Raw genomic sequence first — 19,129 nt, 5'->3', positions numbered from 1 at the left:
CCGTGTGCCCTCGCTCCTCTCCCTGATTTGTATTGGTTCTCTCATCTATGCTTCCAGTTCTCCCTTTTTGTCCCCCTCCCCACCAGCTGCACTCTCCTGATCCCTGTCTGCCTGACCCTATGACTATGCATACTTTAGGGGAAGAGAGGGGTAAAGAACTGTCGAACATGCGCCTTGACCTCATCGGACAGAGTCAGCTTTCATCGCAAAAAATATGGCTTCTAATCCTACACATTTTTTCCACACTCCCAGACTTGTGCGCAGGGCCAGGCACGCTAATGACCAAAGCACGGCTTCTTCCCTCACACGAAAAATCATCGCCACCAGCAATTTTCAAAATATGTTTTCCTTTTCTCCACATATGCGGGTCTTTGATTATCAAGAGAGCCTTTCAGTGTACTTGCAGTTTCCATCCACAATTCATCCGCTCTCAAGATCTGGATTCACTTCGACTGTAACCCCTTCATTCCACTATCATATCTAACGTGTGTACAATAACATGCTGATTCCCCTGCACCACCCTGCCCCTCAATGCATCAAGAGTCACCCACAGCTTTGTATCCGGCCACGCTTGATCCAGATCCCCATTCTGCACTTTCGACCCTGCCACTGAAAGCCGATACTTATGATATTGACTTCTTCAAATCAAGGTGCTCCTATGCTATGCTATGCGCACGTGCGTAAGACAAGCATTGGAATAGCCTATAGGTCTCGCCTTTGGGACCTTTATAAGTATTTAATTATGCAGCGCAATATCCTTGCTGCAACATCACTGTTAAAAACTAAACACAAGGTCCCAAAGGCGAGACCTATTGGCTATGCCAATGCTTAGGAGACTGTGACCTAAGCATCGCTGAGGTCTGTAGATGGGATGGTGTTCAGAATGTCGCCATCACCCCTGTGTCTCTTTCCACCACATTCTCCTGCTACCTGTCTCTGTCCTTTTTCTCCCAAAATATTTCTGAAGTCCTCCACCTTCGTATGTCATACATGCCCAGATATTCAATTAAAACAATATTCAGCTTGATTTTTTATTAACCGTAACAGAAGCAAAAAAAGTCAAGATGGTGTCGCTGGTTCTGCCCTACCACTGTGCAGCGCTCGAACCGAGTGAACTGTGTTCCAATAAATAAGCACTCCATTTGAAATATAAGTTGGGCATGGTGGGCAGTCTGAGATACAGAGCTGCCGGGTTTCTTTGGTCCACGTTTGAAGTGCTGATCCAGTCCAGGTATTTTATTTGGATTATGGTATTTGTACTCGTGTTTACTGTTATAAAGCAGGACTACAAATCCCAGAATTCAAAGGAAACAATCTTTAGCAGCACATGCGCATGGACCTGGGAAACTTGGCAGACATGTTGAAAGGATAACCGCAGAGGAGATTCTAGGTACAACCCTCTAATATTACAAACTGATAGGGTCAAGACATGTCAAACCCTTTCTATAAGATTCTGGCTTGGAGCAGAGCCAGGGGCGGCACCCCAGCGGTGACACGTCCTTGTTGTAAAGCTTCAGGGGGAGCAGATGGCAGCACAAAGGCCACCCTTGCAGGCTCCATGTCACAGCCCCCTTTCCCAGCTCAAGATGCAGGGGCCCTTTGAGTGTACCATGTTCAATACTGTTCCTCTGGCTGTGACTCCAGGATAGCATGCCTGCAACTGCTAGATCCGTGTGCCCTGTAACTGGTCTCCCTGTGTCAATGCATCATGCACCTGAACCTCCTGGAGCAAAGCATGGGGGTCCTATGGAACAGAGCTCCCCTGACGCAGGTGCTCCTAGAGCACAGAAGAGTGTAACCACAGCTTCTGTAGCTCAGTGTTCGACTAGAAGCCAATATCATCTACCTGTCCCAGAGCAGAGTGTCCCACTGGAGCACTGCACCACGCAAGTGCCCCTCCTAGAGCACAATGAGCCACTGGAGCACTGCACCACTCAAGTGCCCCTCCCAGAGCACAATGACCCACTGGAGCACTGCACCACTCAAGTGCCCCTCTCAGAGCACAGTGCCCCACTGGAGCATTGAACCACTCAAGTGGCCCTCAGAGCACAGTGCCCCCTGGAGCACTGCACCCGAATGCCCCTCCCAGAGCACAGTGCCCCACCGGACCACTGCACCACTAAAGTGCCCCTCCCAGAGCACAGTGCCCCACCGGACCACTGCACCACTCAAGTTCCCCTCTCAGAGCACAGTGCCCTACTGGAGCACTGCACAACTCAAGTGCCCTCCCAGAGCACAGTGCCCCACTGGAGCACTGCACCACTCAAGTGCCCCTCCCAGAGCACAGTGCCCCACTGGAGCACTGCACCCAAGTGCCCCTCCCAGAGCACAGTGCCCCACCGGACCACTACACCACTCAAGTGCCCCTCCCAGAGCACAGTGCCCACTGGAGCACTTCACCACTCAAGTGGCCCTCTCAGAGCACAGTGCCCCACTGGAGCACTGCACCACTCAAGTGCCCCTCCCAGAGCACAGTGCCCCACTGGAGCACTGCACCACTAAAGTGCCCCTCCCAGAACACAGTGCTCCACTGGAGCACTGCACCACTCAAGTGCCCCTCTCAGAGCACAGTGCCCCACTGGAGCACTGCACCACTCAAGTGCCCCTCCCAGAGCAGAGTGCCCCACCGGACCACTGCACCACTCAAGTGCCCCTCTCAGAGCACAGTGCGCCACTGGAGCACTTCACCACTCAAGTGGCCCTCTCAGAGCACAGTGCCCCACTGGAGCACTGCACCACTCAAGTGCCCCTCCCAGAGCAGAGTGTCCCACTGGAGCACTGCACCACGCAAGTGCCCCTCCTAGAGCACAATGAGCCACTGGAGCACTGCACCACTCAAGTGCCACTCCCAGAGCACAATGACCCATTGGAGCACTGCACCACTCAAGTGCCCCTCTCAGAGCACAGTGCCCCACTGGAGCATTGTACCATTCAAGTGCCCCTCAGAGCACAGTGCCCCACTGGAGCACTGCACCCGAATGCCCCTCCCAGAGCACAGTGCCCCACCGGACCACTGCACCACTCAAGTGCCCCTCCTACAGCACAGTGCCCCACTGGAGCACTGCACCACTCAAGTGCCCCTCTCAGAGCACAGTGCCCCACTGGAGCACTGCACCACTCAAGTGCCCCTCCCAGAGCACAGTGCCCCACTGGAGCACTGCACCCAAGTGCCCCTCCCAGAGAACAGTGCCCCACCGGACCACTGCACCACTCAAGTGCCCCTCCCAGAGCACAGTGCCCCACTGGAGCACTGCACCACTCAAGTGCCCCTCTCAGAGCACAGTGCCCACTGGAGCACTTCACCACTCAAGTGGCCCTCCCAGAGCAGAGTGCCCCACCGGACCACTGCACCACTCAAGTGCCCCTCTCAGAGCACAGTGCACCACTGGAGCACTTCACCACTCAAGTGGCCCTCTCAGAGCACAGTGCCCCACTGGAGCACTGCACCACTCAAGTGCCCCTCCCAGAGCACAGTGCCCCACTGGAGCACTGCACCACTCAAGTGCCCCTCTCAGAGCACAGTGCCCCACTGGAGCACTGCACCACTCAAGTGCCCCTTCCAGAGCACAGTGCCCCACCGGACCACTGCACCACTCAAGTGCCCCTCTCAGAGCACAGTGCCCCACTGGAGCACTGCACCACTCAAGTGCCCCTCCAAGAGCACAGTGCCCCACCGGACCACTGCACCACTCAAGTGCCCCTCCCAGAGCACAGTGCACCACTGGAGCACTGCACCACTCAAGTGCCCCTCTCAGAGCACAGTGCCCCAACGGACCACTGCACCACTCAAGTGCCCCTTTTAGAGCACAGTGCCCCACTGGACCACTGCACCACTCAAGTGCCCCTCCCAGAGCACAGTGACCCACTGGAGCACTGCACCACGCAAGTGCCCCTCTCAGAGCGTCCCACTGGAGCACTGCACCACTCAAGTTCCCCTCCCAGAGCACAGTGACCCACTGGAGCATTGCAAGACTCAAGTGCCCCTCCCAGAGCACAGTGACCCACTGGAGTACCACACCACTCAAGTGCCCCTCTAAGAGCACAGTGCCCCACTGGAGCACTTCACCCAAGTGCCCCTCCCAGAGTACAGTGCCCCACCAGACCACTGCACCACTCAAGTGCCCCTCCCTGAGCACAGTGCCCCACTGGAGCACTGCACCACTCAAGTGCCCCTCTCAGAGCACAGTGCCCCACTGGAACACTGCACCACTCAAGTGCCCCTCCCTGAGCACAGTGCCCCACTGGAGCACTGCACCACTCAAGTGCCCCTCTCAGAGCACAGTGCCCCACTGGAACACTGCACCACTCAAGTGCCCCTCCCTGAGCACAGTGCCCCACTGGAGCACTGCACCACTCAAGTGCCCCTCTCAGAGCACAGTGCCCCACTGGAGCACATTGGCACTTAGGGGGGGCCCCTCCGGGCTCAATCAGGAGCTCTCCCGGCCAGAGTTCAGTGCCGAGGAGGCCCCTTGGAGCTAGCCCCCCCCCGCACCGCGTGGGCTGCTGGGGCGTGTGTTGGGGCACTGCACCACTCAAGTGCCCTTCTCAGAGCGCAGTGCCCCACTGGAGCACTGCACCACTCAAGTGCCCCTCCCAGAGCACGGTGCCCCACTGGAGCACTGCACTCCTTAAGTGCCCCTCTCAGAGCACAGTGCCCCACTGGAGCACTCCACTAGTTAACTGTCTCCCCAGAGCACAGTGTCCCACAGTAGCGCTACACTATTTAACTGTACTTCCCAGAGCACAGTCCCTTTCCCTCCCCCCCCGAAGCGCTACACTATTTAACTGTACCAGAGAGCCCAATTGAAGCACTACACTATTTAACTCTACCTCCATTAGCACGCAGAGCGGCTCTCTGTGGTATTACACGATTTAACCAGGGCTTTAAGTGGGCCGGGTCGAAGCACAGGCAGTTTTTTTAAGGGGGCCTCGAAACAGGTCTCTATCGGGCTCTGTTTTGTGTCCTGGCACAGGCGGTCCGTTTTCTTCTTCCAGACAGCAGGCACATTGATGTGCGCGTGGTGAGCGTTGTAGGGGAAGGGAAATCCTTTAAAGAGAGTAATTTTCTCTCTGGATTTCCCTTCTCTTTTTGATTCTCAAGAGCAGCAACATTGTCGTGGTGTCACCACCAGGGGTTTAAGTGGAAGTGCTGCTTTATTTTATGCAACTAGCAGGGTTGGATTGGGATAAAAAATCGGCCCGGGCAAAAACTAAAAAAAAGTGGCCCACATTTGTAAATTGCCTTTCCGCAAAACACTGCTTCGGCGAAATTATATTAAAAGGAAAAGGGTGTAAAAAAAATGCACAGATTCGTTTACGGTGAAACACACCTGAAGACAAGTGAGGCCACTTTTGCCCACACTCAGTATGCACATATTAATGGGCCGGGCCAGACCGAGAAAGAGACATTTTATTAAGAGGAAAGGGGGACGGGGGGGTGAGGGGGGGGGGGGGGGGGTTAGTAAAAAAATTGCACAGATTAGTTTACAGTGAAACACACCTGAAGACAAGTGAGGCCACTTTTGCCCACACTCAGTATGCACATATTAATGGGCCGGGCCAGACCGAGAAAGAGAGCGACACCTCTGCCGTTGATAAAAGGGTGGTAATGGACGCCCATCTACCTCGATAAAGGCCACTCAGTCACCCACTGGGCCGCTGGCGGCATCGACCAACACAACAAAAAACGCTCAAATCGGCCCCACGGGCTTCTCAAAGAGCAGCCCACAGCGGGAATTCGGATACTTGCCCCTGGGCATTGCCCGAGTGCCCTCGTTACCAATCCGACGCTGGCAACTAGCAACCATTGACAAAGCCAATAGTCCTGACTTGTAGGCATGATGTGACTTGTTCTATCATATATCTGGACGCAATGACAGGAACAGCAAAATACAAGTCGGGCGGCATACTGTGCTTAACACAGATTTTTCGCTTCCGTGTTTTTAAGCCATGCCCTTAATTACATTGACCACGAACCTTTGAGAGTCCCCCCACCCCCAGTTCTTCCATCTCAATTAAAGCCCTGCATTTAACTGGATCTCTCGTAGCGCTGTGGCCCTCTGGGGTCCCACCCATTTAACTGTACCTCCCATGGCAGAGATCCCCTCTGCAACACTCCCCCTTTTAACTTTAACTCCTGGAGCACTCCTCCAAAGCCGTACTAGCTCGAGAATAGCGCTCTCCTATCAATCAATCAATCAATCAATCATGCCATTTGTATAGCGCACTACTCAACCGGGAGGGTCTCAAGGCGCTTGGGGGGAGGGGTATGCTACTGCTCGAACAGCCAGGTCTTGAGTTGTTTCCTGAAGGCGAGATGGTCCTGGGTCAGCCGAAGGTGGATGGGGAGGGACTTCGAAGTCTTGGCAGCCAGGTAAGAGAAGGATCTTCCTCCGGCGGTGGCTCTTCGGATGCGTGGTACGGCTGCAAGGGCGAGGCTGGTGGACCGTAGCTGGCGGGTGGGCGTGTAGAAGGTCAGGCGGTCGTTGAGGTACTTGGGGCCCAGGTCGTGGAGAGACTTGTGTGCGTGGGTGAGGAGCCGGAACGTGATCCTCTTGTCGACGGGGAGCCAGTGCAGGTTCCTCAGGTGGCTGGAGATGTGGCTGCGTCGGGGGACATCCAGGATGAGTCTGGCGGAGGCGTTCTGGATGCGCTGGAGTCTTTTCTGTAGCTTGGCTGTGGTTCCGGCGTAGAGGGCGTTTCCGTAGTCCAGTCGGCTGGTGACGAGTGCCTGGGTGACAGTGTTCCTGGTCTCGGTCGGGATCCAGCGGAAGATCTTGCGAAGCATACGCAGGGTGTTGAAGCACGATGAGGAGACGGCGTTGACTTGTCTGGTCATCGAGAGGGAGGGGTCCAGGATGAAGCCCAGGTTGCGTGCGTGGTCGGTTGGCTTGGGTGCGGTGCCCAGGGCTGGGGGCCACCAGGAGTCTTCCCAGGCGAAGGGCGAAGATCCCAGGATGAGGACTTCCGTCTTGTCCGAGTTCAGTTTCAGGCGGCTGTCCTTCATCCACTCGGCGATGTCTTTCATCCCTTCGTGTAGGCAGGTTCTGGCGGTGTCGGGGTCTCTGGTGAGGGAGAGGATCAGCTGGGTGTCGTCGGCGTAAGAGATGATGTTGAGGTTGTGCTGGCGTGCGATGGCTGCGAGAGGTTTCATATAGATGTTGAAGAGGGTGGGGCTGAGTGAAGATCCTTGCGGGACGCCGCAGATGACTTCGGTGGCCTCGGAGCGAAACGGGGGGAGGCGGACTCTTTGTGTTCTTCCGGCAAGGAACGAGATGATCCACTCCAGTGCCTTCTCTCGGATACCGATGTTGCTGAGGCGCTGGACTAGGGTGTGGTGGCAGACCGTGTCGAACGCAGCGGAGAGGTCCAGGAGGATGAGGGCCACTGTTTCCCCCTTGTCGAGCAGGGTCCAGATGTCGTCGGTGGCTGCGATGAGGGCGGTCTCGGTGCTGTGGTTGGCTCTGAAGCCGAGTCGAGGGATCCGTTCGTCTCGAGGAAGGCGGTCAGCTGTCTGTTGACGATCTTCTCGATGACTTTAGCAGGAAAAGGGAGGAGCGAGATGGGGCGGAAGTTTTTGAGATCGGTGGGGTCCGCTGGAGGTTTCTTCAGGAGGGCGCTGATCTCGGCGTGCTTCCAGCTCTCCGGGAAGGTGGTGGTGTTAAAGGAGGCGTTGATGATGTTCCGGAGTTGGGGTGCGATGGTGGAGTCGGCCTTGTTGAAGACGTGGTGTGGGCAGGGGTCGGTCGGTGATCCGGAGTGGATGGTGTTCATCGTGCGGGCTGTGTCTTCGGTGGTCACCGTGGTCCAGGTGCGAAGGGTGGCGGTGGGGGGCGTTGGTTCGACGGTTGGGTGCGTGGGTGGGGCGCCGAAGCTGTTGTGGATGTCGGCGATCTTGCGGTGGAAGAACGAGGCGAGGGAGTCGCAGAGGTCTTGTGACGGAGTGATGTAGTTGGTGCCGGTGCTGGGGTTGGAGAACTCCTTGACGATAGTGAAGAGCTCTTTGCTGTCGTGGGCGTTGTTGTCCAGTCGTTCCTTCAGGGATTTCTTCTTGGTGGTGCGGATGAGCTGGTGGTGCTTGCGGGTAGCGTGTTTGAGGGCGGTCATGTTGTCGGTGGTCCGGTCGAGGAGCCAGGCTTTCTCGAGGGTGCGGCAGGTCTTCTTGGAGTCCTTGAGGTCGTCGGTGAACCAGGATGCCTTCTTGCTTCTGGGTCTGCTAGGAGGGTTCTTTAGTGGCGCGAGGTCGTCGGCGCAGGCGGTCAGCCACTGTGTGAAGTTGCGGGCTGCTTCGTTGGGGTCCGTTGTGTTGGCGGGTGGGCTCTGGCTGAGGGAGGTGGTGTGCTGGTCTGCGGTGATCTTGCTCCAATTCCTGTGAGGTACCTGTTGCGGGTGGTGGTGGGTCGTGGATCTTTTGAAGCTGAAGTGGACGCAGCTGTGGGCGGTCCAGTGGAGTCCGGTGGCGTGGCTGAAGGTGATGTACTTGCTGGAAGAGAAGACGGGATCAAGCGTGTGGCCGGCGTAGTGGGTGGGGGTGTTGACCAGTTGCTTGAGTCCGAGGTTGGCGAGGTTTTCCAGCAGGGCGGTGGTGTTGCGGTCCTTGTTGTTCTCCAGGTGGAAGTTGAGGTCCCCGAGGAGGATGTAGTCAGTGGAGGGGAGGGCGTACGGGCTGATGAAGTCTGTGATGTCTTCCCTGAATTGTGTGCGTGGTCCCGGGGGTCTGTAGACGAGGGTGCCTCTGAGGGTCGTCTTAGGGTCGGTGTGAATCTGGAAGTGGAGATGTTCGGCTGCGGCGAAGGAGTCGTTGGCGTCGGTCGTGATGCGGATGGTGTTCCTGTGGACGATGGCGATGCCACCTCCGGTCTGGTTGATGCGGTCCCTCCTGATGATCGTGTACCCGTCCGGGATGGCGATGGCGATGTAGGGTGCAGAGGAGGCGTTCATCCAGGTTTCCGTGAGGAAGGCGACGTCCGGTGATGTAGCGTCGAGGAGGTTCCAGAGTTCCACGGCGTGTCTGTGGATGGAGCGGGTGTTGATAAGGATGCACTTGAGGTGGTTGCTGCTGGTGTTTGTCTTGGCGGGTGCGGGGCAGGTTCGGAGGCAGGTGAACTTGCAGGTGCAGCAGGTGAAGGGTCCGTGGGTGCGTCTCGGGGTGGCTCGGCAGCAGGCGTGGGTCCGGCCGGCATTGAGTGCGTTCAGAGTGGCGGCGTCGTAGGTCAGTCGGGTCGTCTTGCCTCGGCGGGGAGGGCCAGGGGTCCTGGCGCTGGGCGCAGGCCAGGCGCGGACGGGCGCAGACGGGCTTACCTTTGGCGCACCTTCAGCGCTCAATCGGTGCTCCCGCTGCGCGCGTCCGCTGCGCGGTCGCTCTGGGGGCGTCATAAGTAAGGAGCCGGGAGGGAGGAGCAGCTCGGTGGCGGGAGCGGGGCGGCGAATGGAATCACAGGGGGGCGGGGCCGCAGGGAGGCAGCGGCGGGAAATTCCAAGAAGCAGCGGGCAGCGGAAAATTCCCAGGAGCAGCGGGAAATTCCCAGGAGCAGCGGGCAGCGAGCGAAGGAATCTGCAGGCAGGAGGCGGTAAAGGCAGGCAGGAGCGGCAGCAGTGAGTGGGGCGACCAAGCCCTGTGGAGCAACTACATCCCTTAACTCACTCTACTGCACTATTTAAATATCCCCCCAGGGACAATCATACCTACTGAAGTAGTGTTTCTTTACATGTACAGTTTAACCCTGTCCTCAAGAGAAGTGTTGCCCTTGTACCCCCTGGGGCATTGGACTATTTAATTGCCCCTGTGTCTTGGAACAGTGAATCCAGTTTACAAAGGAAGGTGGAATTTGTAAATGGTGTAAGTGATGGCTACAGCTGTTCGCATATTGGATCCTTTATGGTGTTTAATTAGTGCGCATGTCCAAACAGGAGGGCCGTGTACAGTTCTAATTTCAATGCATTCCGGTTTTCAATTTGGAGCAAGAAAATTGGTAATTTTTTGAATTACTTTACAAATACTTTTTTCTCTTGCTTAAAATGTCTTTCCTGCACACTCACACAGACACACTCACAGACACCCCGGTGCGCGCGCACACACACATAAACACCTCCCCCCTCAACTAACACAAACATAAAGCATACCACGTTAGGTGACGGGGGCAGGGGTGTTTACTATACCTGATAGAGCAGATGGTTTTAAACGTGCACTTCCTGTCACCTCAGCCAAGTGGAAGATATTGTTAGCACCTTGTGAAACCTTTATTTTTGGCCATTGCAATTCCCCCATAAAATCAGTGCCATAAACATTGTTCCATGAGTTACCAAAGTGGGGGAGTGATTCAATTCAGGAATATGGAGGCTGGAATTAGATGCATACAATAATACAAAAAAGTTACTTCTGTAACCATAAATGAAACAATTGTTCATACTGGTAGGACTCTGACCTCTTCAGGACCTCGACATTTCAAAAACATTGAGGACATATATACAATAAGTCCCAATACCAGATAGATGCAAGATTTGGGGACCCCCTCTATGAAACCAATGTGTTCAGGGAAAAGAGGAGAAGGAACATACAACAGTATCAAAAGTTTCCCTCATAGACCATATTATTTACATCCAATAATTACTTTGCATAATTCCCAATTCAATTCAAAAAGTACACCCCTAGACACTAAGGTTTATCTCAAAATATATGTTTAATTATATCAACAGGTTTGTCATTATAAAATATTTTTTGTTTTTCTCTTTTTTTAAAACCCTAAGCGGATAACTCTGACTATCAGAAAATATCTACACCATTAGGATGTTGGAATTTTAAGTCTCACATGTCCCCTGGAATCTACAAGTGTTATATCATACAAGGTCCTGAAGAAGGTGGTTGTCGAACATCATTTAACCCACCGAAACGCGCGTAGACCATTCTAGTGCTGGGTCTCATACATTGTTATTGAGACGTCTTGAGTACCAAGTTGTGATATAGTTTGTATTGATGGTTTGAGAGTGAAAGGAGTGGTATGATAGTTGGTATAAGTGTGAATGAGTGAAGTGATCCAGGGGGGTATAGTAATATGTGTTTTTTTATATGTCTTTTATGAGTATCATGAATTACAAGAAATATATGTATCAATGAACATATGTATTGTAGGACTGAAGCCTTCATTCTGTTACTAGATAAATTGATATAATTTAAAAAAAGAGAAAAACAAAAAATATTTTATAATGACAAACCTGTTGATATAATTAAACATATAGTTTGAGATAAACCTTAGTGTCTAGGGGTGTACTTTTTTAATTGAATTGGGAATTATGCAAAGTAATTATTGGATGTGAATAATATGGTCTATGAGGGAAACTTTTGATACTCCAATACCAGATAGAACCATGTAAGACATGAAGTCCATGTGTAAACATCTGTAAGTTGTAAATAGACTGAAATGCACATAGATGTTTTATGTTGTTTTCATGTTTGTGCAAAGTATCAGTTATCATTTCAATGTATCTATGTTATGTAAATATTGTTCCTTTGACACGTTATTTGTAAATATTGAAACGGACTTAGAGGTGTATCTTTGAATATATAATATGGGGAAAAACCATTTAAAAAAACAAAAGCAAATATAAGTGAATTAAGCACGGAGTCAATAAAAAGGACTACTGTGGTATGAACAATTGTTTCTTTTATGGTTACAGAGGTAACTTTTTTGTATAATTATAAACAAAATTCAAGGCACTACAGAAAGAAAATATTAGTTTTTGTCAGTTTTCAACCCTGAGGGATGATGAGCCCTCTGTAAATAAAGCACAACAGTTCATCATTCATTGTTAGGGCCCGGGGCTGTGACGGGTCTTTATTTGCATCAGAAGTAAATTAATCACAATTTACAAAGTGGAAGTTCGAGGTTTCATACAAAATTTGTTTATTCCAAAAAGTTCACGTGAACTGTAAAATGTCCAAGTTGGCAAACACCGAACACCTGAAACTCCCTTTAACTTGGCCCCTTAATCATAGAGCCCTTTAACTCTTCCTGCTGGAGGTAAAGTTTCATACATGGCAACGTTATAGAAGTGGTAAGTGGGATATTTAAAAAATAAGAATCTGGAGAATGTATTTCTCCCATTGACTGCTGTTGGAGTAGAGGCAGTTTCAGGTGGGAGACAGCCACCATTAAGCCATAATGCCTTCAAAAATCGGGAATCTACAGTCTGAATTGGGTCTATTGACATGTATGCAGTGTGGCCTTTAAATGCCCAATTTGGCGTAATGTGTCATTTCAATGTACTACCTGCACCAGTGCGCCTCCCACTCTGCCGCCTGCCTTGTAAGCATGTCTTCTGGTGCAATGTGCTCTTATATCACGCACTCGAGAGCAGTGCCCCACTTAATAAAGTGTCCCGGGAGCAGTGTGCATTTGACTGTACCGGTGAAGCAGTCCAACTTTTAATGAGCCACTTGAAGCACTGTTCTCTTGTAATGTGCATTGTGGAGTGAGGTACATTTTACTGTGCTTCCTACAGAGTCCCTCTCACAAGGGCTCCTGGTTAAGTGTGCTTTTCACTATGGTACCTGGCGACTTATTACCTTTCGCACAGCCTCCTGGAGCAGCGTGCCTTTAATCACGCCTCATGGAGCAATGTTTACTGATCCTCCCGAAGGAAAAATCCCTTTCACTGTCCCTCCTGAAACAATGTTCCCTTTCACTGGCCTTCCTGGAGCGATGTTACATTTCACTGTCCCTCCTGAAACAATGTTCCCTTTCCCTAACCCTCCTGAACAGTGTTCCCTTTCCCTGCCCCTCCTGGAATAATGTTCCCTTATCCTGCCCCTCCTGGAACAATGTTCCCTTTACCTGTCCCTCCTGGAACAATGTTCCCTTTCCCTGCCCCTCCTGAACAGTGTTTCCTTTCCCTGCCCCTCCTGGAATAATGTTCCCTTTCCCTGCCCCTCCTGGAACAATGTTCCCTTACCCTGCCCCTCCTGGAAACATTTGCCCTTTCTCTCCCCCTCCTGAACAGCGTTTCCCTTCCCTGCCCCTCTTGGAACAATGTTCCTGTTCCCTGACCCCCCCTGGAATAATGTTCCCTTACCCTGCCCCTCCTGGAACAAAGTTACCTTTCACTGTCCCTTCTGAACAGTGTTTCCTTTCCCTGCCCCTCCTGGAACAATGTTCCCTTTCCCTGCCCCTCCTGGAACAATGTTCCCTTTCCCTGCCCCTCCTGGAACAAAGTTACCTTTCACTGTCCCTCCTGAACAGTGTTTCCTTTCCCTGCTCCTCCTGGAATAATGTTCCCTTTCCCTGCCCCTCCTGGATCAATGTTCCCTTACCCTGCCCCTCCTGGAAAATTGTTCCCTTTCTCTGCCCCTCCTGAACAGCGTTTCCTTTCCCTGCCCCTCTTGGAACAATGTTCCTGATCTCTGACCCCCCTGGAATAATGTTCCCTTACCCTGTCCCTCCTGGAACAATGTTCCCTTTACCTGCCCCTCCTGGAACAATGTTCCCTTTCCCTGCCCCTCCTGGAATAATGTTCCTTTACCCTGCCCTTCCTGGGACAATGTTCCCTTTCCCTGCCCCTCCTGGAACAATGTTCCCTTTCCCTGCCCCTCCTGGAACAAAGTTACCTTTCACTGTCCCTCCTGGAACAATGTTACCTTTCACTGTTCCTCCTGGAGCAAAGTTCACTGAACTTCCTGGAGCAATTTCCCCTTTAGCTGACCCTCCTAGAGCAATGCTCCCTTTCACTGCCCTTCTTGGAGCACTGTTCCTTTCATCTGACCCTCCTGTAGCAATGATCCCTTTAGCTGACCCTCCTGTAGCAATGTTCCTTTCAGCTGACCCTCCTGGAGCAATGTTCCCTTTAGCTGGCCCTCCTGTAGCAATGTTCCTTCAGCTGACACTCCTGTAGCAATGCTCCCTTTCACTGTCCCTCCTGGAGCAATGTTCCCTTTAGCTGACCCTCCTGTAGCAATGTTCCCTTTCGCTGACCCTCCTGTGGCAATGTTCCCTTTAGCTGACCCTCCTGTTGCAATGTTCCCTTTAGCTGACCCTCCTGGAGCAATGATCCCTTTAGCTGACCCTCCTGTAGCAATGCTCCCTTTCACTGTCCCTCCTAGAACAATGCTCCCTTTCACTGTCCCTCCTGGAGCAATGTTCCCTTTAGCTGACCCTCCTGTAGCAATGTTCCCTTTCGCTGATCCTCCTGTGGCAATGTTCCCTTTAGCCGACCCTCCTGTGGCAATGTTCCCTTTAGCTGACCCTCCTGGAGCAATGATCCCTTTTGCTGACACTCCTGTTTCAATGCTCCCTTTCACTGTCCCTCCTAGAGCAATGATCCCTTTCACTGTCCATCCTAGAGCAATGCTCCCTTTCACTGTCCCTCCTGGAGCAATGTTCCCTTTCGCTGACCCTCCTGGAGCAATGTTCCCTTTAGCTGACCCTCCAATAGCAATGTTCCCTTTAGCTGACCCTCCTGGTCCAATGTTCCCTTTTTGACACCCCTTGAGCAGAGTCCTCTTTCACTCTACCCCCCTGAAGCACTGGACATCTCCTTCTGACTCTTGGCAGCCTCTCCTGGCCCCATGCCACCTATTTTCCTTGGGACATTGTAAGTATTGTCCCCGTTAACTTTGGCTCCTGGTGGTTTCTATTTTTGAAGTGTTCTGAAGAGCACTAGTCTAAGCTGTAATTAGAAGGTATGCAATAGGCTCTCAAACACTGCTGGGAAAACACAGACCTAAACTTCCCTACAGCTGTTTTATTTTTTAAACGGGGACTTTCCCTAGAAAATCAAAAACCGGTAATACCGCTGCACCTCCACCAGTAGATCCTAGCTAGCTGTGCCTGTGATCTGGTGCCCCTGTAGCAGGGTTTAAAGGCAGGATTAGGTAAAGGAGGGCTTCAGGGGGGTTGGGGGTCAGGGAAAGGTGACCACAGGCAGGAGAAAGGAGAACAGGGAGGAGCCGGGATTTGGGGCTGGTAAACTGGGTTCATGGATGCATTTTGAATGTAGGATTGCGAAAGCCGCTGTGTGTGGGGGCGGAGTGTGTGAGGGAATAAGTCTGTGTTTTGATGAGGGCAGTGCTTTAAACTATTTAATCCAAGGTACTCACTCTCCCAGAGTACCTGTTTGCTACATAGAAGTGTAAGTACTCCCACATTTAAGGTATTGTACACCTGTTGAGAAATGCTCCCACTCAACCTTTCAAATGAAAGAAGTGCAGGTACTCAGCTTGCGTGAAGAGATGACTGCACACACACGTAACAACGGAAGCCTTTGTTCTGAAGTAATGTCCCAGGTGGGTGAGTGCAAGAGTAAGATAGATGGTTTTGAGTGTATTAGTGCAAGGTGTGTCACGTGGTGAGGTGGGTTGGTGGGTGTGTCTACATTTGTTTGTGGAAGTGAGTGCACATGGTAGCCCGCTCGGGTTGTAAGATGAAATGTAAGGCTGCTAATTACGGAGAAATGTGTTAAAGTGAGTGTATGAATGCAAAAGGTAAAAGTGTGGGTGTGTGCCATGAATAAGTGTACAGAATGGGCTGAGATTCAGAATGTGAGTGAATAAATGAAAGAAAGACATCATTTGTGAAGTACTTTACTCCCCCTATGGTGTTTAGGCGCTACCTAGTGGTCTCTTACTCCTAATAGTTAGGATAAATGTATTGGTGAATGTGTTTGAAAGTCAGTGAAAGATTGAGTGTACCGAAGGTGAGAGTGAGGTAGGTTGTGTAAGTAGCATTCTGCCCTCGTCCTTTGTATCAACACCAGTATCTTATTCTATCCAAGTAATTCGCTACTCCCCTTCCAACCTTATTCTTTTTTTTCTCTCTAGTTGCTTCGTTGTGTATTCAACCCCACAGCGCCTCACCTGCACATAACATAAGCCTCCTATCTTCTCTAAATGTCCAGAAATACATGGAATCCTCAGAAGACATAACCAGGGAACCAAAAGTGTTGTCTGTCCTTCATCGCCCTCAAATGTTGCATCTGAAGACCTGGTGCTCAGGCGGTGCTGATGGTCACTGGCTCTGCCGAGTCCCCCATGGCTCCATAGCTCCCCTGATCCTCCACCAGACGACTGGGCTGGATCTCTTTGAACCCCTTACTGCCACGAAAGCGCTTAAAACCATATATCACTGCGATGATGGCTGCAGCCAATACGATGGTCACTGCTATGGTGATCCCGGCAACAGCACCACCACTGGGCCCAGTGCTGGAAGACCTTGCACCCAGGAGCTCAGCCATATTCTGCTCATCTGTGGCGTTGGCCAGCCTCCAGATCTTTGTGCCCTGTACCTTCACCCAAGCCTTGTCACCTTCTGCACGGACCAGGATTGTCTCATTTATGTTCGAATTGTATGCTGGTGGGCGGATAAATGGTGGCAACTTGATTGGAGGCAGCCGCTGGGCAAAAAGTGTGCCAGCTTTCAGGCAGAAGAGCACCTCACAGCCATCACTAATATATGCTTTGTGCTGGCTGTACCCCTGTGGGCACTTCATGGGATAACTTGTGGGGTTCTTGTAGAAAAAATCCTGTAGGACACCGGGACTTTGTCCTTTCAGTAGGCCAGTCAGCGGATTTCCCGCTACACAGCTAAAGAAACCCCCAAATGGCACTGAAAACTCATAGCCCATCTCATAGTCATCACTCACGCACACCTTAAGGTTGTCGAACAGCGCCAGTGGGTAGAAGTAGGAGGGGCATGCAGTATTGCCTGTCAGTGGGTTTGCTTCTCCAGCACTGTACAACCCACCAAAGAGAAACCCAGATCCCTGCGGCACAGGACCCGTGGCAGCGCACCAATACGCATTGAACTCAACTTTGCTAGTGTAGTAGTTGATACCACACTCGGTGTGGCAGCACTTGGCTACCAGCCAGCATCGGTGGCATTGGTTGTGGCACTCAGTCTTTGGCTTGGTCACTGACCTCTGCTCGCCATGCAGTAAGACTGGGCTGTAGTTTGGCGGACATGAAAAGTCGCCACTCTTTGGGTTCTTGGTGCGGTATTGCTGACAAAGCTCCTCAGTGTCTTCTCCAAATAGTCCATGACACTCCTGAAAGACACCCCCAAAGGTAAAGTTGGTGTTTGCGCCGAGGCACGACCCATCATCCACATTAGCTTCAAAGTTGAAGTTGCGTGATTTTAAGTCGACGCATCCCGGATGGGTGTTGACAGCATAGTACAGACGGATGGCGTTCTCCACAGTGACTGCCACCCGCTTCACTGTGGGCTCAGGCAGGTCTGGCAACATCTCAGGATTGATAAAGAATGGAAGTGGAAGTCCAAACTTGTCAATAGCCACAAGGCGGTTATTGATACCCTCTTGCCATTTTGGAAGAGTGATGCCAGGATAGAAGGGAAGGCTGCCATGACTCTCAATTTTAGAAGACAAAGTATTTTCCAAATAACTCTTGGCAACTTCGTCCTGAACTGTGGTAGCACCTCCAATGCCTACGTTGATCTTGCCAAAGAAACTGGCGGAAGCTGAAGCTGTGATGGCCGCCTTCTGGCTGGCATGCTGTTCCATGAAGACCTTGGACACCTGGTCCTCCTGCACCAAGGTGGCTCCAGCCTCCAGGTTAGTGAGTACGTGTGTCCCATAACTGAGCACAAGCATCTCTGCCCAGTACTCTGCATCGCGACTCTGATTGTTCTCCAGATGATTGCCAATGTCAACCAGCAGGTTTTTAAAGCCTGGATCAAATGCAAAATTTGGAGCGGCCTTCACCGAGTAGATATGATGGCGTATCTGCACGCGGCTGGTCATCGTCTGGTCAAAGACATTGCATGTCTTGGTCTCCTGGTTGCTGGTGGAGAACTTGCCATTGACCACTGAGAGGAAGGAGGCCTGGGCGTTGATGGAGCGCGAGGTGACGTCTGTGTAGTTGAGCCAGCTCTCAATCAGCTCTGAGTTGACCTCAATGTTGCTCTGCTTGCGCGGGATGACGTGCACGTCGTTGGGGATGAGGTACTCTCCGTCCTCCGTGGTGCGGCACAGCGAGTAGTTCATGCTCATCACGATCCCCATCTCCACATTGCGCAGGTTGTCCCAGCCTCCTCCGGGCAGCACCTCCAGGACGTTCAAGCCAGAGGCTTTCTTGCACTCCAAGAACCCCAAGTCCTGTGAGGTGGCGCTGACTGCAGTCAGAAGCAGCAGGGCCCACGTTTGAGGTGGCATCGTCTCAAAGACAGTGGACAGCTGTGGGCTGAGTTCACTCTTTCCTCGTGTTCTGGAAGCAGCACTGTGGAAAACTTATTTTTATGACTGCTTCAGAGGACACGGCCCCTGCCTCGTCTTCCTCTGTTGCCCGTGACTCTGCTTGTCGAAAGTTTCTGCGTCTCTCCTTGAACTCTCGGCTGCTCACTCACCAGACGAGGAAGTTCTTCAACTTAAAAAAGCCGCAAGAGCCGTAAAAAAAAAGAAGGGGAATTCGTCACTCGGAGGAATCGAGCCAATCAGAGCCCTTCACTGGCCAGGTGGAAATTCCAAGGGCTGTGGAGAGGGCGACAGACAATCACATCAGTGCCTTGTTTACAGCTAAGTTGGCAAAAGCAACAAGCTGAAACGGTGCCCAGGGAAACTCCGATAAAAACATGGAGGGGGGCTCTGTGTGTGCCGGGCCGCATTGTCAGCAGGGGTGAGGCACACATTGCCAAACTCCACTGAGTCACGGCAGCTCCAGGGGAGGGGGAGGGGCGACCGGGGAGGGTGCATGGACTATCAAACCTAACAAATGGCCCGGGAAGCCCCGTTCTTCATCCCTGCAAGAAAGTGATATCAAATACCCCGCCTTTCACAGGAGACTTCAAGGACCAGGACGGGGGGTTGGTTTATAAAGTGGGAACGTTCGTAGGTTCAGCGGGCGGTTATTGTGCATAATATAAAGTTTAGAGAACCTTGAACCTAAGAGGAGGGATGGGTCGGCGAGGGAAGGGCCAGAGGCTTGACTGAAACTAACACCATGGCCATTCTGTTGGAGTGACATATTCAGGCTAAATACTTAAAAAATATAACGCACGTTAGATTAAAAATAAATGTACGTTAATCAGGGAAATGCACTGTTTTATATGATGCCAGCTGAGATGTCTGTGAGTGTTACCAGGGAGTCGCAGGGCTCTGAATCCTGGCTGTGAGGAATAATTACGTGTAT

General features: G+C 52.0%; 1 protein-coding gene across 1 annotated transcript; it reads right to left on the bottom strand.

Annotated features, from left to right (window-relative positions):
* Positions 1 to 14,280: 14,280 nt before the first annotated feature.
* On the bottom strand, positions 14,281 to 18,654 carry LOC144787850 (macrophage-expressed gene 1 protein-like). The gene has a single exon (XM_078665343.1). It carries the CDS (start codon positions 18,154 to 18,156, stop codon positions 15,979 to 15,981), a length of 2,178 nt encoding a protein of 725 aa, XP_078521469.1. The 5' UTR covers positions 18,157 to 18,654; the 3' UTR covers positions 14,281 to 15,978.
* Between the last annotated feature and the right edge of the window lie 475 nt (positions 18,655 to 19,129).

Source organism: Lissotriton helveticus, chromosome 1_1 (assembly GCF_964261635.1).
Source record: "Lissotriton helveticus chromosome 1_1, aLisHel1.1, whole genome shotgun sequence".
Taxonomy (NCBI): Eukaryota; Metazoa; Chordata; class Amphibia; order Caudata; family Salamandridae; genus Lissotriton; species Lissotriton helveticus.
Note: the sequence above shows the minus strand (reverse complement) of the source record. Positions and strands in the feature narration are given on the sequence as shown.